Consider the following 25,805-nt stretch of genomic DNA (forward strand, 5'->3'; position numbering starts at 1 on the left):
TAGGGGGAAATGGCGGACGGGACAGGAACAGCAAGAGGAGAACACCAGAGATGTATTAAATACCTACGACGCCCTACCTTTGCCCGATGACAATGGCACAAGTTGGGCGGTGCCTGGATTTCCAGTGGAGTGGTTGCGCAAGGCCCGTTGGGGACGGTGACGACTGCAGGCGATGCAACGCGTCACTCGTCACTGGTCCCGGGCAAAGAGTTGGGCTGCGCAGCCTCTCCGGGTGGCGAGCTTGGGCCTGCCAAGACTGCCATTGGCTCTTGAGGCCTCTTGAAGCAGGCAACTGGTTCGAAATAAGCTCTCTGATGCTGTGGGAGCGCCGATGCCTCTGTGGAAGTTGACGAGCTGATGAGCCATGTGTTTCTCGTTGTGTCGTAGCGTAGTCCTGATATTGGGGAAAGGGATGGCATGTGACGTGGGACAGAAGAAGACAACAGACCCTAACCCTCTGACAAAAAGCTACCTTGGGTGTTTAGTCAGCTGTAAGACTGTGCTTCACCACAACAACAAGGCCAGCAGAGACCCCTGAATCAGATCGACAATCGTCTTTGATATCGACGTCGGCTGCGGACAGTTTCGCTTACTTCCATCTTCTCATAAGGCATCCAGTACTCTATTCGCAGTCGACTCCATAGCCACTCCAAGCTCCGTCAGCATGGCATCCCAGGAGGCCACCAGCCAAGCAACCCCGCAAAAAATCGTTGTTGCCTCGCTGAATCCCGTCAAAACCGGTGCCGTTCTCGAGGGCTTTACGCACATGTTTCCCGGCGGAGCATACCAAGTGTCTGGAGTTAGTGTCCCCTCAGACGTGCCAGACCAGCCACTTTCAGACCAAGAGACCCTCCAAGGTGCCCTCAACCGCATAAAAAACGCTCGCTCGCTTGAACCCGATGCCGACTTCTGGGTGGGTGTGGAAGGAGGCGTTAACCCCGAGGGCGAGACGTTCCAGTCTTTTGCTTGGATTGCCGTGGAGAGCAAGGAGGGCCGTACCGGCAAGGCGCGCACCGCAACGTACTATGTTGCTCAAGAAACGGCCAATCTGATCGGTGGGGGGATGGAGTTGGGCCACGCAGATGATCTGATTTTTGGGAAGACAAACTCCAAACAGCACAGCGGTTCGGTGGGCATCTTGACGGACGATGTGGTCACCAGAACTTCGTATTATATTCTAGGCTGTCATCTTGGCCTTGATACCGTTCAAGAACACCCAGTTGACATTTTCATCGAACAAGAGTGGTTAGAGGTCGGATGGCAGCGCAGCTAGGCGCGTAGAGCTGGATCTCGCTCTTCTGCATCTTGAGCCAGGTGATACGGAGTGGTAGAAACTAACATACGCATTGCAAGAAACATGTTACCCTCTCGGCCCCCAAAATGACCTTACAATCGTTGAGCAGAAATATTGTCCAATATCAGTGTTTGCAAGTCCCCAAATGAAGCCTTGTTCAGCAGCAGGCAGGCGATGCATGTGTAAGGAAGGCGCATCTTGCCGGTGGGCCCCATTTGCACGTCACCATGCAGACCGGCCCCACAGTGTCCTGTCGCATGTGGAGCCGTGAAACTGTTGCTGTTGAAGGTACTCGAGGACAGTACAAGGACGAGTCTACATTTGCAGCTTTGAGGGCTTTGCATACTCTGTTGATGACAGCTTTATGTTTAAACTTGCCTGGTATATACTTCTTCGAGAGTTGAAGTCTACATTCTATCATCTCCAATCACAAAACCCCTGTTACTTCGACGGTAGTTGTACCCTTGACCCACTCTTTTTGTAATCTACCAGCGCCAAGCCTGCGTGACCAGTCGTCGGTTGTGGTCAACAGTCGACAGCTCTAGCTCGTCAGTTCACTCTGAAAAGTTCATCCCACGTCGTCCATCTTCGACGTGCCCGTTCACATTCCCCTCAGCTTCAACTATGCAATCATGAACGGATTCGAAGACGATAAGAAGCCAAAGTGCGATGGCGACGAGTATGTCAAGCCTGGGCCCAAGGACCTCCAGGTTCAGCTCGTCATTTCCCTATCGCTAGGGGTTTCTGCCTTTCTAGCCTTTTGTGTACGTACGCTTCTCATTTTTCTAGTCCCAGTGAGCCTCTAACGAAAAGCTCCTTGACAGATATTACGACGACGATGGAAATCCCTATACGCCGCGCGCAAACGACATGCCGAGATCGAGCTCCCACACTTGCCCGACACTTTGTTTGGTTGGATGCCCGCCCTTTATAGGATTACCGAACACCAGGTTCTGGCTTGCGCCGGACTGGACGCATATGTATTCCTGACATTCTTCAAGATGTCGTTGCAGCTCTTCGCTGTCATGTTCTTCTGTGCCGCCGTTGTTCTCGAGCCCATCAATCGCCACTTTGATCCCGGACACAAACGCAACGACACCCACCCCTCCGAATTTTCCCTGCTCCGCGAGTATGCGCCGTATAGCGACTATCAAAGAGTCAACCTCTTCGGAAACGCTGGCGAAAACTCTGGCGACGACCATGGGGGCGATGACGAGAGCTTCAACAAGAACATGAGCTACTTGTGGTCTTACCTGGTGTTTACCTATGTATTTACTGGACTTACCCTGTTTATGCTGAACCGGTACACTCTGAAGGTCATTGGCATACGCCAGAACTACTTGGGCACACAATCTACAATCACCGACCGAACGTTCCGATTGTCTGGCATTCCTGAGAACCTGCGCACCGAGAATGCGATCAAAACTTTGGTAGAAAAGCTGGAGATTGGAAAGGTGGAAAGCGTCACTTTGTGCCGCAACTGGAAGGAGATCGACGAACTGATGGAGCGCAGAACCGCAATACTCGCCAAATTGGAAGAGACATGGAGTGTTTACATCAGCCAAAAGCCAAAATTACCAGTTGGAACGCAGGCGAATGGCGATGGGACAGCTTCGGGGGCACCAGAAGTACGGTCTGATGAAGAAGCCGGCGAAAGTGAACGACTGCTGCGAGGAGGGCATGATATGCAGATTGACCGGCCCCGTCCTCAGGCAAGGCTCTGGTACGGCTTTCTTCGTATGCAAAGTCGCAAGATTGATGGTCTTGACTATTACACCGAACGCCTCCGGTTGCTCGATGAAAAGATTATCGCTGCTCGGAAGAAGACCTATGAACCGGCCAACATCGCATTCGTGACCATGGACTCTATTGCAGCCTGTCAGATGGCGATCCAGGCCCTCATCGACCCTGGGCCGGGCCAGTTACTAACGAAGCCTGCCCCAGCCCCATCCGATGTGGTATGGAGGAATACATACAAGCCTTGGTGGAGGCGGCGCTTCCAGTCGTGGACTGTCACCATCTTTATCTCGATTCTTTCCATCATCTGGGTCGGTCCCGTCGCTGCCCTAGCATCTACCACCATCTGCACCATCAAGGCCATTATGCCCTCTCTAGCCGAGACCCTCAAGGACCACGAAATCATCCGCTCGCTTATTCAGACCGGCATCCCGACTCTCGTGGTATCTTTGCTCAACGTCGCCGTGCCCTACCTCTACGACTTCTTGTCCGAACACCAAGGCATGATCTCGCGGGGCGATGTGGCCCTCTCCGTGATCAGCAAGAACTTCTTCTTTACCTTCTTCAACATTTTCCTCATCTTCACCGTCTTCGGTGCCGCTGTGGCAGGTATCCAGGAGACGTTTCGAAAGAGCCTGACAGACAGCACCTACATCGCCTACACCATTGCCACAAAGATTGAGGAACTGACCAGCTTCTACAGCTGCTTCATCATGCTCCAGGGTCTGGGGTTGTTCCCCTTCCGACTGCTCCAGTTTGGCAGCATAAGCTTGTACCCGATCAACCGCATGGGCGCAAAGACGCCAAGGGACTTTTCCCAGATCATGCAACCGCCCATGTTCTACTATGGCTTTTACCTGCCCACGGCGCTGTTGGTGTTCATCTTGTGTCTGGTCTACAGTGTGTTGCCAGACGGGTACCAGGTCTTGGGGTTGGGCGTGGTGTACTTTGTGTTTGGGTATTTCACCTACAAGTATCAGCTGCTGTATGCCATGGATCAACCGCAGCACGCGACGGGGGGTGCGTGGAGGATGATTTGCTATCGGGTCATTCTGGGGCTGGTGGTGTTCCAGGTGACCATGTCGGGGTACTTGGCGCTGAAGTCGGCGTTTACGGTGGCGGTGCTGGTGACCCCGCTGGTGATTGGGACGGTGTGGTATAGTTGGAACTTCAAGTGGCAGTTTGAGCCGCTGACGAAGTTTATTTCTTTGGTTAGTATCAAGAGGGGAGAGGACGAGGAAGAAGGGGTGAATGAGGTGGCGATTTTGGATGATGAGAGGGAGGGGGGGTATGAGGAGGATGTGGATCAGAGGTCGTTGAGGCGGAGGGGGAGCACGACGGTTGATGAGGCGAGGGAGAAGGGGTTGCGGTTTGTGAATCCTAGTTTGGTGGTTCCGTAGGTTTTGTCTTTTTTTCCCCTACTGTTGTCGAAAAGCGAGCAAGCTAACAATGTACGTCTAGTCTGGAGCAACCATGGATCTACCAAGACCCACCACCGCCATTAACAGAAGAGAACGATAGTCTCGAGTTCGCCATTGGTGGTAGCGAAGGGGAGTACTCTTACGGCGCGGGGCCATCAATACGGAGCCGAAGAGACGAGACGCGGGTCGAGGGAATCGCAACTAGACCTCCGGGGCCCGGGAGCGGGGCTGCTAGTAGTAACTCTTCTAGCTCGATAAGCTTGGGGGATACACATATTTGGAGGCAGTGAGGGGTCAGTTTGTTTGTACGAGGTGGAAGGAGTGGTTCGTTCATTGCGTGGCGCTTGGTGCTTCACACATGGTATTGGCTTTTTTCGATACACAGTAGAGCGAAGCAAAGCATACTGGATGGAGGGATGGCTAATGGTCCTGGCGTGTTACATACACGCCTACATGATGAAGGAAACGAAGTACATGACGGGAGGCAGGAATGGATGGGCGTTTTTGATGGGAATACCAGGGTACGCGTACATAACAGAGTTGGGGGGTTTATGATGAGAGAGAGATTGTAATGATGGGGGAAAAGTGCAGTATTGCTTCCACTTTTCTTTCTTGCGTTTGTTTGCCTCGAATGTTTATTCCTACGAGGTCGTTTTGTATTCTTGTGTAAAGTAATTCATTGTCTGGTGTTTTATTCTCAATATTTTTGACGGTGTTGCGATGGAATTTTCCCCAACCGGAACATGAGATCGGGACAAGCTATATTTGCTATATTTATGAAAGTAACCTATTCTCATGGTGGTGGTGGTATTTGAGATGGTGATGCCCTCATCGTCCTGGTAAACAAACCAACCCCTCCTTTGCTGCACGCCTTTGCCTTCCAAGAAACCCCTTGGCACTTCTAGCGCTTCAAGCATCAAAACCCCCACTGTCGACACCCCTGTCCTTTCATGCCACTTCGCGTCTTTCGTTCGCATCAAAAAAGAACCCCAACCCCTGCCCCACTTCTCGCCGATAAATCCGCCGCTTGTCCGCGCGCTCGCTCGGCGCTTCGGAGGGTCACGCCGAAAGGGGTAGGTAAGCTGCTCGAGGGGGGGCAATTGGCATGTCGATAGGGTAGGATTTTGGATGTTAATTTTTTTTTGTCTGGGGTTGGGCCAAGTTGAGGATTTTCAGGTCTGGTTTGAAGGTCACAGCTCATGTTCGGGAATATTCAAGAATATGTTTAGGATTTTTTTGGTCCATTTCGTTATCATATCATTAACATAGGCCACCGCCACCCTTCTAAGCTTTCCTCTCAGCTCTCCAAGTGTGGTAGCCAGAAATAAAGGAAACATGAGTCTCTCTGTGTGTGCCGCATGGCCGACCAGTTCTAGCTCCCCCTGTCTCACTCCAGCGTCTCTACAACGGGTTCTCTCTCCGCCCCATGCCAGTCTCACTCGTTTGATCCCCGTCTAAAAGTCGTCGCTGTAAAACGCCCTTCTTCCTCCGTTCCTGGTATCACTCCTTGGAAAAGTCAAGGATCCCCGTATATAGGTCGATATTAACGAATTACCGATGAAGAGCAACGCAATCGGATCATGTACATGGTAGGGGCGCGTGAATTAGCATTGCGTGTGTGGTTGGGTATCTTTACAACGAGTTCTCCATGGAGGTGAGGATGGCGCGGGTGAATTCGTGGGTGGTGGCATTACCGCCCATGTCGGGGGTGCGGATCTTGCTGTAGTGGTATTAGCAAACTGTGCATAGCAACAGACCTCATCATAACTTACCCCTCGGCAATCACGCTGTAGACGGCGTTGGAGATGCGGTTGGCATGGTCATCAAGGCCGAGGTGGCGGAGAAGCATGGTACCGCTGAGAAGAAGAGCGGTAGGGTTGGCCTGGTCCTTGCCCTTGATGTCAAGACCAACGTGTCTGCAACCGGGCTCGAAGACGGCGACATCACGACCCATGTTGCAGCCGGGAACGACACCAGGACCACCAACGAGAGCGGCAGCAATGTTGGACAGGATACCACCATAAAGGTTGGGCATGACCATAACGTCGAACTGCTGGGGCTTGCTGACGCACTGCATGGAGGCGTTGTCGACAATCATGTCGTTGCACTCAAGCATGGGGTACTGCTTGGAGAGACTTTGGAATGTGTTGCGGAAGAGACCATCGGCAAGCTTCATGATGTTGGCCTTGTGTATGCAGGTAACCTTCTTGCGGTGGTTGGCAAGGGCGAAGCTGAAAGCGAACTTGGCGATGCGCTCAGACTTGGCGCGGGTGATAATCTTGAGGGACTCGACGACACCGGGCACGCTCTGGTGCTCGAGACCGCTGTACTCGCCCTCGGTATTCTCACGGATGATGGCGAGGTCAATGCCGTCGTGGCGGGTCTTGAGGCCGGGGATGTTTTTGATCAGGGAGATGGAGGCATAGATATCGAGCTCCTGGCGCATGGCGACGTTGAAAGACTGGTGGCCGGAGCGGCTGATAGGGGTGTGGAGGATACCCTTCAGACCGAGCTTGTTGCGCTTGAGGGAGGCAACGGCATCGGCGAAAGCCTCCTCGGTGCGGCCGGTTGGGGTCGCATCTGAGAGACCGGAGACCTCGATCTGCTCCCAGGTAACTGGCACATTGTCGGCCTTGAAGATGGTCTTGACGCTCTCGGCGACCTCGGCACCGATACCATCACCAGGGATGAGGGTGACGGTGTACTTGCCACCGTACTTGGTGGGCTTGAAGATATCGGCCTGAAGGGACTGGGCGGGGGTGTCCTGGACACTGGCGAAGCCGCGCGCAATGTTGAGGCGCTGGCTGGGCTGAGCGGCAGCCCTGAGAAGGCGCTATTCGCGGAGAGAAAGGCAGTCAGTATGAGGATGGTTGGTGGTGGGGAAGCTGGCTAATCGCAACGACTTGCAGGGGTTCCAGGAGGGGGGGTGTTGGTGACGACAAGACTCAAGACTAGACTCACCTGCGCAGAGTTCCTGGAAAGCATGTTGAGAATATGGATAGGACGGGAAGAGGGTATCGTGAGGCTGGCCGGCGACAAAAAAGAGCGAGCGGTAGGAAATGCGAAGGGAAGGAAAGGTTTTGACGGGAGGAGGAGAGCAAAAGAGCAAATGCCGCAAAGCAAAAGGAAGCACCTGCCTGCCTTGTTGGTCGAGCTGTTTTTTAGGTCTCCATCTTCCCGGTTGGGTGGGTCTCGGCGCTGTTCAGCAACAGCGCGCTAAGGCGAAGAAGTTTTAGTGCAGCAAGGCGGGCGGGGCACGGATTCCATTCTGTGACGTCTGCAACGTCGGCGCCACGGAAAGCTGCGGGTTTGGAACCATCTGCCAAGACCCCAAGAGCCCAGCGAAGGCCTTGCAGCAAACGATTGATCATGGCGGTTGATAACACAACGGCCGATATCATGATGAGATCTCTATCTTTATTCATTGCCTATCCATACCTATCTCACTACCTACTGTGGTGCAGGGGTAAGTTTTGCCTTCTTGTCAAGTACTCGCGCTAGTCAAGGTCCACCCTGACGATTGTATTCTACAAAATAATCACCATATCTATAGCTAGTATTTTGTATGCATACCATTCGCTGCAATTACTGCCTCACACCGACTGGGCATCGAATCCAACAGCGTTTGAAGGTAAGATTCCGGAAGCTCTTGCCAGGCCTCCTCCACGTACCTCTTCAACTTCGCGTACGACGGCTTCTCCTCAAGGCCGTATTTATCCTCAATATAATCCTTCATCCAATTCCAACAGGATTCAATAGGGTTTAAATCTGGGGAAAAAGGAGGCCAATCAACTACTATAATCTTCCTATTCTCAAGATCCTTCTTCGTACCGGCCGCTCGATGGCCAGGTGCGCCGTCCTGCATAAAAGAAAGCTGTAAATGGTGTTGCTCGAAGGTATCGTCAATAAATTCGTAGACGTTAGGAAGGATATTCTTTCGGTAAGAATACTCATTGATCGATCCCCATTCCTTTTCCCAGAAGATACCAGGGCCTTTAGTTGAGCCGTAAAAGCAGCCCCAGAACATCCACCCTCCTTTTCTCTGGTGCTTTTCAACGATACAAGTAGGGTCCCATTCCTCGTCGATTCGGCGTGTAACATACTGCTTACGGTAAGGACCACCAACTACCCAGGTTTCGTCACTCCAAAGGATTGTACGCCATTGTTCGAGAGTCCAGTCTTTATGTTCTATAGCCCAGGCCAGTCGCTTTTGCTGGTTGGCTTCTGAAATAGGAGGCTTCTTCCGAGCAACTCGACGGCGAAATCCGTGGCGGTAAAGGGCGTTGCGAATCGTAATCCAGTTAAGAAGGGAGTTGAAAAGGGCAATAGAAAGCTCCAGGAAGCTCATCCGACGGTGTGCCTTTGATTCACACACATACCGAATAAGCTCGAGCTCTTGATCGGCCGTAATAACGCGTGGTCGGCCAGATCGTGGGGCGACCTCGGCCGCCGGGGCTCGTATCGCATGGCGGATTTGGTATTTCGTATAACCAGTGGTTTCTTGAATTCGGGGTTGGCTAAGGTGGCCGTCGAAATAAAGGGTACGAATTCGTTGACGCTCTTCAGTAGTAAGGTGGCGATTGGGAGCCATTGTGGTGCTGGCTGGCTGGCTAAGTGGTGTTGAAAGGTGGAAAATACTGGTCTGGAGGAAATTGCGGTAGAATTTTGGCCGAAGTTGGCCTAGCCAAAAAAACAAGGCCCTGGGCGGTACTTGACAAGGGGGCAAAACTTTTGTACGTAACCACAGTAGGTAATATCTATTGTAGTCACCAAACAGCTCCATGTCTCCGCCCACCTCAACCTAACTCACATGTCACGTTTCCGAAAACAGAACACCAATTAACAGCTGTCCAATTGGCCAATGAAAGGAAAACGATTGCGGTGGCGGCAGGCATTCCTCTGCTGTGGCAGCAATCCATGCGAGGGTGACAGTCCGGACGAACTACAGCAGTCATCGGTAGTATATCTTCGGCCTCTTTACAATATCTCAAGTAATTCTAAAGCTAGCCTTGCGGGGAATAACCCAGCACCCAGCCCACGCAAAAAGAACCATCAAGCTTCTGGCAAGGCCACCTGGCCCAGATCACCAAACAGAAAAGGTCAAAAAGAATCGTCTGTGACGGGAATTGAGCCCGACGTGGGGGTCGAACCCACAACCTTGAGATTTCGGAGTACTCCTTAAGAGTCTCACGCTCTACCGATTGAGCTAGCCGGGCAACGGCTAATTGGTTGCTCAAAATTGTCCGAGGTTGGCTACAAGTCAATAACTTTCCACAATATGCAGCCCTGGCAACAGTCACAGCGTTTTAAACTCAACATCCCTCCGAAAGCTCCAACCACCCAGTGCCGGCAACAGCTCGTATCCCAGCACACCCTCGATCAAAGCAGCAACCATGGGCGCCGTCACTTGGAACTCGTTTGTGTACCGGGTGTGCTCCGTGCTAAGGACGAGCGAGTTGAACATTTCGCCCAGCCCGAACGCAGACTGATGGAGCGTTATCTGGACAGCTGGAGGATTGGTGGTATCATGGCGATTGACCCGACACCAGCGTTGCAGATACTCCGACAAGAACTGAAGGGTAGGGCTGTGGCTGCAGTGCAACTCGATCCTCTTGGTGCTTGCCGTCATGGTCAGGTAATAGGGCGGTCGAAGAAACAGCTGGTCGGGGCGTGGTAGAGACGCCGCGTCGGGAAGAAACTCGACCTTTGCTCGTGGCTTGGAGGCGTCGACATTGACCTCTACCTCTGCCCAGTCGTCTCCAGGTGTCGTGGTGGCCTGGGCATCCCGAACCGGAAGCTCGGTTTGCTTCTTGTCGGTATCGAAGCAAGTAAGGAGGTTGCCACGAAAGATGGGAAACAATTCGGTTGGTTGAAGCTGAAAGGTCTGTTTCTTGGGAAGAGAGACGACAAACCCTCGCCGCTGCTCCGACCACGACGTGGCGGCCTTGTCCGAGTCCGCAACGGCTATAAAGATCCTGAGGCGAGAGGGGACCTTTTCCAGCAACTGCTCCCCCCACGCTTCGTGTTCAGAGTCATCCAAAAGCTCGATCATGCTCTTGACCCATACTAGAACGCACCCGGTGACGCTAGCCACGAGGTCCAGTTTGTCGGGATAATAGCAGTCAAGCTCGGCGATCAAAAGATGCCATTCGGGCTCAGCGTCCACCTCGTGGCCCAAGATTTCTTCGAGCTTCCTGATGGCCGTTTGGAGTGCGCCATCCTCCTTTTTCCAAACGTCACGGATTCCGATTTGGGCTTTGAGCGGTATGTCGTGATCAGTTAGCGTCAGGTATGCTCGTCTGTTGGCACACGTGTGGTGGCATGGCATTACTCACATCGAGGGCATGGTTGCTGGTTTTGCGCTTCGCACCGGTTACTGATTCTGGAGGACAGAAACATCGAGCCGTGCGGTGTTCGTCTCTTTTAACCACATTGTTGATGCCACGAACTCGCTACCCTTTGTTGAGGGAGGCAGCATGCTTGGCGACCCCTGAAGGCGCGCGAGGCGCCAGAGCTGAGCGCGGGGATGGCTTGGCACCAAAGGGCGATCTGCAAGGCGGACTGGAGATTGCCATGTTCTTGTTAAGCAATGTCAACAAACTAGATGTCATATCTCGTGTAGGACGGCGGCAAAGTTGCCTTTCTTGGAATAACAAGGAGTATGCATGTTGACTTTGGCGTTTCCCCTCGGTTGCGTTCCTGATACTATGCAGTTCTTTGGGCGCTAGAGCGGCAGCCTGGGGTGGGCCGACGACTCATTTCCACAAGCAGAGCGGTCAACGTTTTGGAAACCGAGCTTCTGCAACAACTCCCGTGAGGCTGACCCAACCTCCGTGACTCGACAGAATGTGGCCCAGGGTATCACCGAACCCCCGGAAGGGATGCTTAGGCAAGTGATGTGCTCGGTCACTGGAAGACGCGGGTGGGCGTGAGGAGCGATGCGACTTTTGGCCATAAAGAAGGGACCTCTGGCTGTCCAGGAGGTCCAACATCTTCAGCATCATCTCGAACATCCTCACCCGCCTCTTTTCAACTCTATACCACATTCTTCCCAACTACCACCACTCAATACATCCGTCACCATGGCTCCTCTTCCTCCTGCGGAGAAGCTTTCGCTTGCCGTCCGCAAGAATGGTAAGACAACCCAATCCCGTCTCTGCTCGCTTTACTAACAACCAACAAGTCAGAGACGAGTGGGAGAACAACAAGGCCGACCTCGAGAAGCAGCTTTCCGAGCTCCTTGGCACCGAGTGGACCGTCGAAGCTGACCCCAAGGCCATCTGGCCTTACCACAACGACGGTTACGCCAAGGAGAGTCTTGGTTCTTGCATCAAGGCCTACGTCGAGGGCGCTATCTACCAGATCAAGTATCTGAGTGGAAGATATGGAAGCGAATTCGCCACAGAGATCAACGACCTCGCCCATGCTCATGTCTTGACGCTCGAGGTCGAGGACCAGGACCCAGCCCGTTTTAGCTACAATGGTTGCGAGATCAAGGATGGCAAGCTGCGCATTCTGTTCAACGAGACATGCCTTGGCACCAACGTCGATTACGCCTTGCAAGAGAACAGCCTTTTGCCCGCCCTCAACGCCGCTCCCAGTGACAAGCCTTTTAGCTTCCACGCTCGCAACAGCATCAGACAGGACTACGAGCCCGCCATCGGCGCTGTCAAGAAGGACATTGCCGACCTTCTCGGCAAGAGTGTGGATGAGATCACGATCAATCCCAACTTCGAGGCCAACTTTGCCAAACTCAGTGAGAGCAAGCCCAGTCTCGAAGACTGGCAAGAACGGCTCGGGAACTTCACGCTGAAGTACTTTGAGGGCTTGGCTTACCAGATGAAGTACCAAAAGGTTGGCGAGGACGAGCTTATCCAGGAGGGTCTTCTGGAGGCTGTCAGCAAGAACGAGTACGCCCTTCGCATTGTGGACACCCTCACGTATGACTCGTATGGTGAGGTTGTGGTGGAAGATGGGGTGCTCTACATCCAGGCCAAGCCGGATACCTTCGGTACCAACATTGACTACGCTGCTCAGAAGCTTGTTGATCAGCTCTGAGAGAAAGAGATGCTTGGTCGAAGTGGTCTACGGACACATTGTTCTAGACCTGCGGTGCGCAGATAGATAGTCATTGATAGGAATACAAAGGACCCGTGTACATACACAAGCTGTCTCACACCATCGTCGTCCTACTTTGCTGCCTTCATAGTCGGAGAATATTTGTCAACGGTTTGGGACAGGACCACAGGAACGAGAGACTGGGGACGTTGAGGGGTCCTGGTAATCCTTGAAGAATACCACCTCCACCACAGCGGAACGGGATGCCACTTCGAGAATCGCCTCTATCCATCCCATGTCGATCATTCCCCTCAAGCCCCGTCGGATAAAATTGGAGGTTCGGCACCGAGGAACGGGGACACACGAAGACAGCCAGCCGTTATCAGCTTGCAAAGTACGGCGGCATGGATGGACGATGGGGTCATTCCCAACCTCGCCGACGTGGAGAATTCGAGCGATCATGTTCTACAAAACGTCTTCTCAGCTTTCACTCACATTCTTCTTGGCGACATCGGTCCAATATCACCGGACAGATCCCTTTCAAGGCGTACAAGCATAACCTCTAGATTCCGCCGACGGATGCGCTGTTATACAGGCAACTGGTAAGTTACCTCACGCTAGCAGACAAGGTATCTTCGAATCCACCCGAGGCAACCTATTGGCTGATCAGGAGCTAGACTCCAACCGGCTATCTCGAGCATCGGCTGCTCTGACTCTCTGCCTACTAGTGACCGAAACCCGATGAAGGTCAGAGATGGTGGGAGGCTCTAGCAAGCGGAAGACGGCGCTGGGCACTACTCGCACAAGACAGAGAAGGAGGTCAGGCCACTTGAAAGGTCAGTTTTGCCTTATTTGATGGTGAGGCCTTTCGAAGATCATGCAACACCAGCCTGGCCTCGAGGCTGGTCGGACTTGATATGATCGAGAAGTGGCAGTCTATATGAGCATATAACCAGGGCAAAAGCCCACCATCTGACCTCATCTCTAACTTTCTCTACACCCACGCACAGATCACCCCACCACCAACTCTCCCCCAAAACCTCACACTTAACCACCCTCACCATGTCCACCTCCCTCCTTCTCCTCCTCCTCCCCACCCTCACCCAAACCTCCCCAGTCCTCCAACAAGCAACCCAAACCTGCTCCGACGCGTCCCTCTCGTCCCTGAACTGGACAGCCAAATCCTTCCACTACTCCTCCCTCCTCTCCCTCCTCGGCCCCTCCCTCACCTCCCCCTCCACCGCCGGCACCGCCTCCCTAACCTTCAACCTCTCCAACCCCGCCCTCGGCCCCTCCTTCGACCAGCTCTGCACCGCCGTCTCCACCACCCCCAATCAATTCTTCTACCTTGATCAATGGTTCACCTGCCTCTACACGCCCCCCAACAGCACCGCGTCCAACCTCTCCCCCCTCGTCGCCGACACCTCGGCGGCGACCTTTCGGTTCGACAAGCTGACCGGCCGGCTAGAAGTGAAGCAGGACTGGGAGTGCGTGGACGGGAAAGACAAGACTTATCCGACCACGTCTTTCAAGGGGCAAGGGGGGGTGAATGTCACTCTAGATTGCCAGGTAGACGTGTGGGCGAATCCGGAGTGGAGGGCGGGCGGGGAGGGGGTGATTAGAAACCAGACGGTGGATTGCGGGGTGGTGGATGTGAGTGTTGGGTTGGATAGTTTGGAGGCTATGGCTTAACGACTACAAGATTGAGATCGGGGGCGTTTAGGTCTCTGGGATGGTGTTTTTAGGCGTTTTGGTGGTTTACCTAGGTAGATTAGGTAGGGGACAGGGGTTTGAAGGGTTTGAACTTTATGACTTGCTCTGAAACCTGACTCTACTCTTGTGAGGGCTACTCTTGTATCTTGGTCCTAAGCGTGAAAATCACATATCCCATTTATTTTCAACCTTTATCATGATAATCCAACCACACATCCTCAAATCCTCTCATCATCACCCCAACCCTCCCACCAACACCACTTGACCATCACCACTTGACCATAACCACTTCACCATCATCCACCTGAACACCACATCATCTCCCGCAACACACCCACTAACTAATTTAAAACAGGGAAAACAAGAAAAACAAGAAAAACAAGGAGTTAACCTACCTACTAGCCATAAGTACATACCAAAACCAGAGAAAGTATATATTTCAACTCTCGTCCTATACCCTCAAGCAGATTTCAAACACCAGATATCCCAGGTACACACCATCTCCACCCCCAAAATCAAAAAGGTCAATAATACAATTGCCTCCATCCCATTCTAAAAGAAACGGACGAGCCAGTCTTTGGTAGTTTGTCGTCCCCATTCTCAAATCTGCTTCCAACGCGGAAGACCATCTTCATTCCCTTAGTACCTGAGCTATCAGCCATCCTCACTTTTCAACCACCAAACATATATAAGGTACCTTACCCAACCATTAGAGACACCACTACCAAGTACCGCAAGCGTGTTTTCACGCAGCAAAATATCGATCTATCCAACACCATCACCACCACATCACATCTTCACAGAACCATGCCCCAAAGAATCACCAACACGGAGAGCCCACGGCCCAAAACCCTCAAATTTAATACCTCTGCTATGCTATACTACGCCATGCCTCCATGCCTGCGCCCCCCCAAAATCAGCAACAAATTGGTATTGTAGAAAATGTAAAAACGTTTGCCTCATCCCTCTCTCAAGCTCCTTCATCTTTTCCACTCCATGCCATCTCCCCTCCCATACCTCTCTATACCCATGGTTTTTGCCTGCCTTCCTCCGCTAATACCATGTATGTGCCTGTGCCATGTAGCGACTCCACCAAAACAAAAAGAGAAATACAAAGCCGCTTAGTCGTTTCATGCCCTCGAGCAAGTCGGGTGCTTGCTTGCTTTTTCCGTCTCCGTCCTCCTCACATAGTGTAATCGCAATTTCCCCCGTCCGTTTGTTGTGGTGGTGTAGGTAGTGCTCTTCTCAATGGCCGTGATGATCAAAGATCGCAACTGCTAGTGCTGGATATGCCGAGTGGTCGACCCCAAAATGTCTGCATTGATGCTTGACGCAAAAGAAATCCCCCAATATCTTCACAAGAGCTGGTTGAGCAACATCTTGAAGTAGATGTTCCTTGTCAATGTGTTGTGTTGTCGCTCATCTTTGAGCCTCCTCCTCATCAAGCGGCTCAACCCTCACCAAGATCTCCTCAAGCAGACCCTCCAAAAAGGTTGGCACCTCCTTGCCCATACCCACAGGCTCTTGCTTGTCGTGGTGGTCAATCTCCTTGCACACATGCGCAAGCTTATACACCAGCTTCCGGATCCTCTCGTGCGTCGCCTCGGCCCGCTGCTGGCTCGGCGTCACCGGCGGAAAAGGCTTGCCCGGCTCTGGCCTAAAGAGCTGCTGCAGGCTAATCTGCCGCCTCTTGAGCGCCTCCTCGAGCGCCGGGAAAATCACGTCGTTGAGCGCGTCCAAGTCTCCATTCGGGTTCGCAGGCGCTGGCGACGGGAACGAGGATGGCGTCAGCGAACCCGGATCGACAGGCTCGCGATTACGAGGCAGTTCCTTCGAGATCAGCGACGAGCTTGGCTGATGGGCAGGAACCTGCGCGCCATATCTTTGATAATGTTGTTGGACCTGCTGCTGTTGCTGATAGCTGTAGGGACCATTGTCGGGATACATCATCGGAGCGGGCTGGTTCGTAATCTTTTGGAGAGGCACTTGGGATTGTTGCTGCTGTGATCCCCGGTATGGCGGAATCTCTGGCAGCTTCATCGGCGATGCTCGAGTCGACGACGTGTGAGACCTCAGAGATGGTCCTCGAGAATATCCACCAGGCCCCAACTGCAGAGCACCCATTTCCTGCTGGATCTGCTGCGCGAGTGCCCGTTCGTATTCGGGGGAGCCCGGGCCAGGTGTTCGAGGCACCGGTTTGGAGGTATAGGAAGCGCGAGGAGTGTCGTTGAGGTCGGCAAGTGGCTTCTCGGGCGAGTTCTCCCTAGAATACCTGCCCTTGGTTGGCGAAGAAGCACCGACGGGTTTTCGCTGAGGTGACATCTGCCTAGAATTGCCAGCCCCAGTGACTGCCTTCAGGGTATCCTTAGTATCCAGAGTCAACTTCGCAGGACTCCCCTCCCTCCGCCGCTCGCCATAGTCGTCAGAGTTCTCCTGTGTCCTCGCGGACCTGGCATTGGTTGCCGACTCGCCCATGGCGTTCAACATGCCCGGCCTATGGATCAGGTGACCACGCTCATTAACCAGTCGTACCGTCCCAAAATCCCACATGTCATCGTCGGTGCGGGACTGATTCTCGTATTGAGTCTCCGGCTCGTCGTCCACATCGTCCTTCTCAGGCTCGTGCGTCGCGGCCCAGCGCTGGTATCGCTCAATGAGCTCCGTCAGGTAGCTGGTCTTTTTCGCGCGTCTGATAAACGGATGCTTGAGCAGTTCCTTTGCTGAAGGTCGATCCTTGGGATCTCGCTGCAACACCACCTCAATGAAGTCTTTGAAGGCCTTGCTGAACTGTGCCCCGTCAAGCCTGGGTGGAGGATTCTTAGGTATCAAAAACAGAACTTTCATGGGATGAATGTCGGCATAGGGAGGCTCGCCATTGGCAAGCTCCAGGGCGGTGATGCCCAAGGACCAGATGTCGGCCTTGTGATCATAGCCACTTTGCTTGATCACTTCCGGTGCCATCCAGAAAGGCGTGCCCACAAAGGTGTTCTTCTTGGTCATGGTTGCCGAGAGTTGTCCAGAGACACCAAAGTCAGCCAGCTTGACCTGTCCATTAGACGTCAAGAGAATGTTGGCAGCTAGAACATGATTAGCCCAAGAATCCCAACATCCCACAACTTACAAAGCAAGACTCACCCTTGATGTCCCGATGAAGCTTCTTGTCCGAATGCAGGTAATCCAACCCCATGAGCAGCTCCCGAACAATGATGGCAATGCAGTCCTCCCCAATAAGGCCGGGCTTCATCAAGTCGGCACAGCTCCCGCCAGAGCAAAACTCCATGACGATCCACAGCTCGGCGCCTTTGGCATACGACCCGTAATACTTAGTCACATGGGGCGACTGAAGCTCCGACAGGATGGCAATCTCCTGGATGATATCGTCGACCTCATCCTCAGCACTTTCTATGTCGATGATTTTGATTGCCACCGCCTGACCAGTACGCTTGTCCACCCTGTGAAATTTATGTCAGCCCAAGCTAGCAGAATCAGATTGTTGTCACGGGTAGAAATACCCTTTGTACACCTTGCCGAAACTACCCCCTCCAATGCATGACTCCCGGGTATAGAGCAGCTCAGGATCAAGCGAGAGCTCTCGATCGTTGTATTCACGTTCCGACATTGTGGTTCTGCTGGTATCCCTTGCTTGCGGCTGTCAAGGTAGGTCGATTGGACGAATGTGTGCTGCTCTCGAAGGCTACGTTTGCTCTCGAGAGCAAAAAGAAGAAAGGAGAAAACCCCAGTCCGTATTATTGTTGGCCAATCGTGACGGACAATGCGAATGGCATGTAAGAGAGAGAGAGAGAGAAAGAGGGAGAGAGGAAGTTTTGAGTCGAGGGAGTTTGGCAAAGCGGAAAGTTGTAGTGGGTAATCGAAAAGCAGGTAGCCCACAGAAGCAGGAGGGCACGACCGAGAAGAAGCAGGAGCGAATGATCGGTTCGGTCGGACGAGTTCGAGGGTTGTAGATGCTCAGTTCGGGGAGCAAATTTCTTCGAGATTCGAAAATGGGTACTGTGTCTGTGTTTCTAATGGGAGTGAAGGAAGGAAGGGCGAGGCGCTCCAAGTCACAAATGCTAATACACCGCAATGGACAAGTACTCCAGGCTGGTTGGCTGTATAGCTGCTGTGGTAGCCAGATATGTACCTAGGTCATACAAAATGTACCTGGCTCGCCCACACCTCCTATTGTCTGAAGCAAGAGACAATTCGCCAACGGTTTGCTGCTGCTGCTGCTTGCTGCATCTCTCAACTTGCCAGGAGAGAGAGCGAGAGAGAGAGATAGGTGCCTACTATGCCTGCTTGGTGGCTTGCGGCGGTACCTTGACCTGGCGAGAGCGCTGTCTCACCTGGGCACGTCAAGGCAAGCTCAAAGCAAGAGTATGACGTCCCCCCAAATGTATCGCGCAGTTGTAGGGGGAGGTTGCGAGTGAAGTGTGGGGTCTGCGGTGCTGGCCATCTGAAAGGGAAAACAGATGGCGTCTTTCTAGGCGTTGTCCACACACCGTTGCCCGCCCAGCCAGGCGCAGCCGCCCAGAACCAGGGGAATTTAGTTTACGCTATGCGTTACAAACCGGCCGGACTTCCACCTCCACTTTTAATGCCTAGCGCCATAGCCACCCACACCAACCGAGGCATCTAAAAGCTTTAATTTTTTCCACTTACTACTTAAATCCATCAATTTTAACGCTTTTATATACTGAAAAAGCACGTAAATAATATTTTTACTATAGTTTTTATAATTTAAGCTTTATACTAAATTATTTAAAATATAAAAAAAAAATATTTAAAAGTTAAAAATTATTTTACTATTAATAATTGAAGATTATTATAGCGCTATAATTATAAAGAAAAGCTCGAAATATTATTTCGTTAAGCTAAGACTTATTAAAGTAAGTATAAGATAACTGGTATATTTTCTATTCTAAGGAAATGTAATCAAAATAATATAATATTTAAAAGTATAACTATAAAAGGATAATCCCTCGTTAAATCTTTAAATCCTTTTAAAGTTTATTAACAAAAAGTAACTATATTATAGAATAAATTAAATTTATTTTTATAAAATATAGAAATTTTTTATAAATTATTTATTAGTTATTATTTGACTAACAGTAAATATAGTAAAAAGATTAGTATATTAGCTAATATAATTAAATAAAAAACTTTAATTAAATCAATTTCAGGAAGTAAGAACCGTAGGTATGGTACGTAACATATTGTATAAAAAAGATGACATTCAGAAGCAAGAGTTTGTCGCAAACTAACTATATAGCAAGACCGAGTAGGAACTGCAGCAGACTGTGGTGGCCAATCAAGGGAAAAGTAGCGGCGGGGCTGGAGGGTGATAGGGCGCTCACCTCTTAGCAGAGGTGAGCCGGATCACCACCGCTCACTAGTGAGCCGGAATAAGCTAGGTACGGAGGTACCTAGAAGATAAAGGTTTATAGATATAGAGGAACTAATTAGTATAGATAGATAGTTCTGTAGTATATAATTTAAGTTATAATCGTTAATACTTAGACTATTATTAGTTTAGGGTGCGGCTACAGGCCTGGAGATATGAGTGAGGAAGTGGGGCTCTCGCAGGATTTGGGAGAGTTCAGGGGTCATATATATAAGCTGTCTGCTTCTGACATTCTATTTTAGAGAGGATATCGACTTTTATTTTCTTTGTATTTTGTGCCTTGCATGCGTGCAGGCAATTCTGGCCTTCTAATCAGGCCAATCCGGTGCTTATTATATGGCCTGCAAGCTTGTAGCATCTTTTTTTTGTCCTGCGCGAAGTGCCGCCTGCGAGCGAGTCACTATTACGTAAGTATATTATTCAGGGACCTATTAAAACTATATTTGTTGTATTATAGTTATTTTTATATATCTTTTTCGTATTTTAGATAGAGGTCGTGCCTGGGTTAACTAAAGTTTAAGGTTTAAACTGGACTTATAAGCCTTAGGTATTTAAGAGAGTACGAAACTATAAATGATAATAAATACCGATAACTTTACTAAACCTTATAAAGTTCGAAAAAAATAATTTCTTTCCGTTTAATTAAATGAAGATTTTTTATTATCAGCTAAACTCCAAATTTTCCGTTTACGTATAGAGAATTAAACGTATAGTTTGGATAAAATTAGGAAATAAATTAAAAATATTAATTAACATTCATTTATTAATACACTTTATTTCGGTAATAATTATCAAAGTGCTTTTGTTATTTTTAATCAAGAAAAATCTTTTTGTATATTGTTTAATAATAATAAATAATTAAAGGGATTTCCGGTTTAATTTAATTTAAGATATTAGAAATTCGAAAGTAAAAAAACGAATTTTTTTTTAATTTGAATAAAAGTAATTTATATTTATATATTAAAGTTACAAAGAATAATGCTTTTTTTTATTTTTAATAATATATATAAAAAATCTATATTATTAGTATAAATATACACAAATGATATTGTTAATAGAAATATAAGAATAATACTTCGTTTATTACTTCGATTAACTTTTCTAACGATAATTAAATATATTAAGCTCTTACGATTCGTTCCGTAATAAAGACGGCTATCCTAGAAGTTAAATCTCTGTTATTATTATTATTTATTTTATTTTTAATTGCGGACCGTATTTACTTTAAAAACGCTAGAACTTTTTACCTTCTTTTAAATTAAAATAGTTTAATTATAAGTTGAAATGCTTTTAATACATTAAATAAACCTCGTATTTATTTAAATTTTAATATTTAAAATTATAGTATACTTCTTATTCGTTATATTAAATATCCTATATTCTTTTAAAAAAAATTTATATTAATTTTAATAACCTAGATACTTTTATCTTATAAGAGTTTACTTAAATTATTATTAATTTAAAAGGTTCTTTACGTTTAATTTGCTAACCTTTTATTCTATAGTACCTACATATTTTTTAATATAAATTCCTTAATTTAAAAAAAGTCGGTTTTAAAAATAATTTCTAAAAAAATATTTTACGGAATATTTAAAGTGTTTCTAAATATTTATAAAAAATATTAAATTATATAATTTACTTTTTATATTTATAAAATTACATCCTAATATAATTTCGATATAGAAAAACTAAATCAATAAAGATATAAATTTGAATATTTTTAATATTTTTAATGTTAAAAATGTTAATAAAAGTACTTAATATTTCAAATTTAATATAGATTCTAATCAACGAAATACAAAAAAGTAGTGTTTATTTAACTTTAAGTGATTATTTTCGGGATTTTAGTATAGTATAGTTTATATTTAAACAAGTCGTAAATTAGATATCATTATTAAGCTTTGATATTTTATATTTACTTTAACATATTTAGCTGGGATTTTTTTTTTAATTATTAGGATAATATAAGTAGTAATAATATTAAAGAATTGTATAGCGGGCTTTCGGTATTATGGTTCAACCGGGATCTTATATATTGTATAGCCAGTTTATTTAAAAATAAATTTTAGTTTTTTACAATTAATATAAATATTACTATAGAAAAAAAGTGAAGAGCTTTTAGAAGTAAAAATTATATTTATAAAGTTATTTTAGATATTATGATTACTATAGATACTAGTAGCAAGGGATTTTTCATGGAGTTTAATTATCTTAGCTAGTGTGGGTGACCATAGCGTCAGGCATTAAAAGTGGAGGTGGAAGTCCGGTTTATACCGCACAGCGGCATCTTGGGACGAGTGGCCTGTGCCCCTCCCCCCGCACACTACCCGCCTTGCCGCCGCTAACATCTGGTCAGGGGTAAGCCTGCCTCCCTGCAACCCTGTTGACAAGGACAGAAGCTGGCGGCGGGGTTGCTGTTGACCCCCCACGAAGAGACATCATAGCAACAGCTGCTCACTGATGTCTTGAGATGGTTGGAGAAGATGATCTTTGACTCTAACACCCATGTGCCTAGTCTGTGGCTGATGCCGTGAACTACCTTACCAACTATATGTGACATATGTTTGTGGCCATGTTGGCTCTCAGATAAATCTTAAACAGATCTTCTGCCATACATCATCGCAGCATGAATCCCCTCTGATGAAGGTCAAAAACCTCCGGATGGAAGCAACAGTGATATGATCTCCTCATCAAAAGCCAGCGCAAGACTCAACACACTGTAGCCACAACCACTCTTCCCCAGTCATACTTAGGTACCTATCTTGACTAGCCAAAAAGAACATATTCTCCAGTTTTGCCCAACCTGGACCCTCAAACTCAGGCGACGAGTGTGAGCTTCAACTGGAAATTACACCCCCCTTTCCCCCAAACATTCAGGTAGCTATGCCCAAACACACATCATCCAATCATTTTTAATCTTGACTGAGAGTGCTCAGCTTCAGGTGAGCCACCTCACCGAGGTGTTTCCCGCTCACCTTGTATCAACCAACCGACTGCCCATCATTGGAGGTTGACATGACAATGAGCCGAGAATGTCCAGCACACTCCGTACAAGTCAAATGTGGCACACTAAAAATTGCGCATCATCCGTAAAAGGACCCGACCGATTGGATACCAGAAGCTATCTCCTGCGCCATGAACTTGCATGGTCTTGTGTTGGGTTGTGGTTTGGGTGCTCATCATCCATCACTGACATCAACTCATCATCAAATCCCTGGTCACAGCAAAAAACAGTACAAAACATACCCTCGTTGCACAATCACATCAGCACAAACAACCATACCTCACATAATAAACACCACCCATCTATTCTCACTCTAACATTTATGCACAAAACCAACGGCATCAGAGCACCAAAAATCTTAGCATCTCTTCTTCGCTAACGGATCAAACCCCCAATCCTCACCCATCCTAATTCACGCAGCAAAGCCTACACCCCCATAAACCCCCCACAAGAGCCAATCCAGCCTCTCCCATGCTGAGTAAGTAAAAAGGGAAACGTAAACGGAAAAATGCCCATTAGCAACTAACCTCCCCATTCCAAATTACGCCATTTTCATTCCTCCCCCATCTAAAGACAAGAAGAAAAAAAAGGAACGGGATAACATAACCTACGCGCTGCTTTGCACGCCTGCCTATAATCCATGTTGCAGGCCCAATCATCTCTCCGCAAGGTCCCCCTCTCTCGACTTCCTGGTCTTCAACATCGCTTGCCTAACCCTCTCACCGATGGCCCTAATCTGACCAGCCGCGTCCAAAAGCAATTGGCTCATCTCCTCACCTGCTGCATTAGCACTACTTAAGTTCTTCTTCATATCCTCCGCCAGGACTGTCCGCTCTAGAGACGTCAACAATCCCGTAGAGGTACTCGGAGACCCTGCATCCTCGGCAGATAGAGCTGCATAGCAATCGACAGCCCCTAGAAGCTGTTCCCTGATCTTCTCCGTCAGGTCATGGATATTACGACTCCAAGCGTCCTCCTAACTCTCAAATTCAAGCATCACCGTTCCGTTAGCGAGGCCAGCCTCCTTGATAGTTTGATCCAGGAGGTCGATCAGGTCCACACCACTGGGCGATGTCTTGAGCTCAAATGGTACCCCCTCCATGCCTGGAATGGGTGGCTCAGCCTTGATCCATTCGTAAATTCTGGACACCGTATCGTCGAGGCGGAACCGCCTGATAGTGCGGCCAATGCTGTGCCTGATTTGAATGCGCGTTGTGGTCTTGGGATCGGCGGCTGGCTCCGAGTGTGGCTGATTAGATGGAATTCTGTCAAAAGCCGACTCAACCTTTGGAGGTTCTGCTGGTGGCTCCTCCGCCTTCCCCTTGCCCTTGTCGTCCGCAGCCAGGTTGCCAGTTGAACGGGTTAGCGCATCGGGGTCGTCGATGTTTGGCGGCGAACCACCCGTGGCAGCCGCCAGACTGTTCTGAAGTGCGAGCTCAAGCTGCTGCTCCTCCGTCAATCGATCGAAGTCGATAACGCGCTCTGGCCTCTTGGCCTTGGTAACGGGGTTTTTGCTGTTGGCTGCGAGGCTGTACCTATCAAGGAACTCGACAAGCTGAGCGTGAAACTCCGAGGGCGATGGAAATGGGATGCCGCTCCAGACCTTGACCTGTTCACCAGTGCGGGGGTCGACAACCGACACATGAGGATAGTTGTTGGGGTTCTCATGGGTCCGGTTGGGAAAGTAGAAGTTGATGTACCGCTCGGCAGAAGGATCCAACTTGTCGTACTGCAGGAAAATGAAGTTCTCCTTGATGAGGGAGACAATGGCTTGGTCCTTCCACACATCGCGGTTGAGCATCTGGCATTGAAAGTCTGAGGAGTCTTGCAGGTTGACCAACAGCCACTTCTTCTCCTCCTTGCCTTCGTCGCGGGCCTCCTCCCAAGAGAAGTCGGAAATGATGTCGTATGGTGGCCTGAAGAGCTCAGCCAGGCGATCTGCCCTACTAACCGCAGCACCGGCTGGTCTAGAGGCTGCTGCCGGAGCACCCGCCGACCAAGCTGATGGTTGTGCGAACGGGTTGTTGGCTCCAGCACGCCTACGGGCTGCAGCGGCAGCTTGTCCGTGTTCCCTTCTAGCACGAATCTGAGCAAGTACCGACTCATGATCGTCGTCGTCAAAACCGCCACCAGGGGCCACGAGCACCTCAGTTGTACGTGCCATGGGAGCCCTAACGCCATCGTCGTCGAGGCCTGCGCCGCCACCCCCAGCCCCAGACGCTGAAGGATTGTAGAACTGCTCTTGCAACTCCCTAGCCAAGGCAGCATCTTCGTCTTCTTGAGCCGCACGGGCAATGCCGGCAACATCGTCGGTATCGGAGTCGAAACCCGGGTCCTGCATGTCGTCGTCGCTATCGTCAATATGGATGACGCCTTGGGCATCTTCTCTGCCTTGGGAAGGACGGGGACGGTTCGAAGCTGTGGTCAACGCAGGGGTTTGCAAACTTTGCTCGATATTTCTCTGAAGGTCGAGGTCTGAATACCACATGCTGATGGCCTGGGTGGAATCGCCGCACATGTCGATCATACGTTTGGCCACGGCGTGAGACGTTGCCGTGACCGTCATGAATTCTTGGATCTGCTCCTCGTCCATGGTTGCTGATGTCTAGCTGAGTCAAGCTAAGTTAAGTGATAAGAGCTGTCGTATGTCAAGATATGCGGGAAGTAGTATGCCCTGTGATGTCCGGCTGGAAGAGAAGAGTCGAAGGGAGTCAGTCGGTCGAAAGGTTTGTGGTAAAAGCCCACAGAGCTCGGAAGGAAATCTTGAGCGCACGCTGCGAGGAAGCAAGCGGCGGGAAGGGAACGGTTGATCCCAAAAGTCGGTCGCAGTGGCTCTCCGGAGGAAGGTCTTGGGGAAAAGTCGGGCGGAGGAGAGAGTCCAGTGTCGATCGGTTTGCTCAATCGCTCTCGTGGGTTGGTCGAGAGTGTGTCGGAGCAGGAAGAGTTGGGCTGCAGCTGCAGAAGGAAAAAAGGTTTTCGGCACGAGGCGTCGTAGCTCGGGGCTTTGCGGGCGGGAACTGTGGGTTATGGTTTGCGAGGCAAGCAAGAGTGAGGTGAAGTGGAAGAAAGCTCCAGCTGTGATCGAGAGTGGGATGGGTGGGTGGATGGAGATTGAGCCCCGCGTTGCTCTTGCTTCCAGGTTTCGGCTTCGGCTGGGTTCTTGTTCTGGTGGGTGCG

General features: G+C 49.7%; 9 protein-coding genes across 9 annotated transcripts, besides 1 other annotated feature; 4 read left to right on the forward strand and 5 right to left on the reverse strand.

Moving 5' to 3' along the window:
* Positions 1-664: 664 nt before the first annotated feature.
* On the forward strand, positions 665-1,273 carry PODANS_1_5830 (uncharacterized protein; the record flags this gene model as incomplete). Its single annotated transcript, XM_001912758.1, has 1 exon — positions 665-1,273. One exon carries the CDS (start codon positions 665-667, stop codon positions 1,271-1,273), a length of 609 nt encoding a protein of 202 aa, XP_001912793.1.
* A 647-nt stretch (positions 1,274-1,920) lies between these two features.
* PODANS_1_5840 (uncharacterized protein) lies at positions 1,921-4,742 on the forward strand (the record flags this gene model as incomplete). Its single annotated transcript, XM_001912759.1, has 3 exons — positions 1,921-2,058; positions 2,119-4,427; positions 4,493-4,742. Coding segments are annotated over 3 exons (2,697 nt in total), but the record flags the coding sequence as incomplete, so codon positions are not given.
* Positions 4,743-6,084: 1,342 nt separating this feature from the next.
* Positions 6,085-7,437, reverse strand: PODANS_1_5850 (uncharacterized protein; the record flags this gene model as incomplete). The annotated part of the gene is made up of 3 exons (XM_001912760.1): positions 6,085-6,172; positions 6,225-7,285; positions 7,414-7,437. 3 exons carry the CDS (start codon positions 7,435-7,437, stop codon positions 6,085-6,087), a joined length of 1,173 nt encoding a protein of 390 aa, XP_001912795.1.
* A 568-nt stretch (positions 7,438-8,005) lies between these two features.
* Positions 8,006-9,235, reverse strand: PODANS_1_5855 (uncharacterized protein; the record flags this gene model as incomplete). Its single annotated transcript, XM_001912761.1, has 1 exon — positions 8,006-9,235. One exon carries the CDS (start codon positions 9,233-9,235, stop codon positions 8,006-8,008), a length of 1,230 nt encoding a protein of 409 aa, XP_001912796.1.
* A 346-nt stretch (positions 9,236-9,581) lies between these two features.
* Positions 9,582-9,668, reverse strand: a tRNA (tRNA-Lys).
* An 80-nt stretch (positions 9,669-9,748) lies between these two features.
* On the reverse strand, positions 9,749-10,780 carry PODANS_1_5860 (uncharacterized protein; the record flags this gene model as incomplete). The annotated part of the gene is made up of 1 exon (XM_001912762.1): positions 9,749-10,780. One exon carries the CDS (start codon positions 10,778-10,780, stop codon positions 9,749-9,751), a length of 1,032 nt encoding a protein of 343 aa, XP_001912797.1.
* A 610-nt stretch (positions 10,781-11,390) lies between these two features.
* Positions 11,391-12,510, forward strand: PODANS_1_5870 (uncharacterized protein; the record flags this gene model as incomplete). Its single annotated transcript, XM_001912763.1, has 2 exons — positions 11,391-11,586; positions 11,636-12,510. 2 exons carry the CDS (start codon positions 11,391-11,393, stop codon positions 12,508-12,510), a joined length of 1,071 nt encoding a protein of 356 aa, XP_001912798.1.
* A 1,062-nt stretch (positions 12,511-13,572) lies between these two features.
* On the forward strand, positions 13,573-14,202 carry PODANS_1_5880 (uncharacterized protein; the record flags this gene model as incomplete). Its single annotated transcript, XM_001912764.1, has 1 exon — positions 13,573-14,202. The coding sequence occupies one exon, from the start codon at positions 13,573-13,575 to the stop codon at positions 14,200-14,202; it is 630 nt and encodes a 209-aa protein (XP_001912799.1).
* Positions 14,203-15,642: 1,440 nt separating this feature from the next.
* On the reverse strand, positions 15,643-17,842 carry PODANS_1_5890 (uncharacterized protein; the record flags this gene model as incomplete). Its single annotated transcript, XM_001912765.1, has 3 exons — positions 15,643-17,262; positions 17,345-17,675; positions 17,736-17,842. 3 exons carry the CDS (start codon positions 17,840-17,842, stop codon positions 15,643-15,645), a joined length of 2,058 nt encoding a protein of 685 aa, XP_001912800.1.
* Positions 17,843-23,604: 5,762 nt separating this feature from the next.
* Positions 23,605-25,221, reverse strand: PODANS_1_5900 (uncharacterized protein; the record flags this gene model as incomplete). Its single annotated transcript, XM_001912766.1, has 1 exon — positions 23,605-25,221. The coding sequence occupies one exon, from the start codon at positions 25,219-25,221 to the stop codon at positions 23,605-23,607; it is 1,617 nt and encodes a 538-aa protein (XP_001912801.1).
* Between the last annotated feature and the right edge of the window lie 584 nt (positions 25,222-25,805).

Source organism: Podospora anserina, chromosome 1, assembly GCF_000226545.1.
Source record: "Podospora anserina S mat+ genomic DNA chromosome 1, supercontig 1".
NCBI classification, from domain to species: Eukaryota; Fungi; Ascomycota; class Sordariomycetes; order Sordariales; family Podosporaceae; genus Podospora; species Podospora anserina.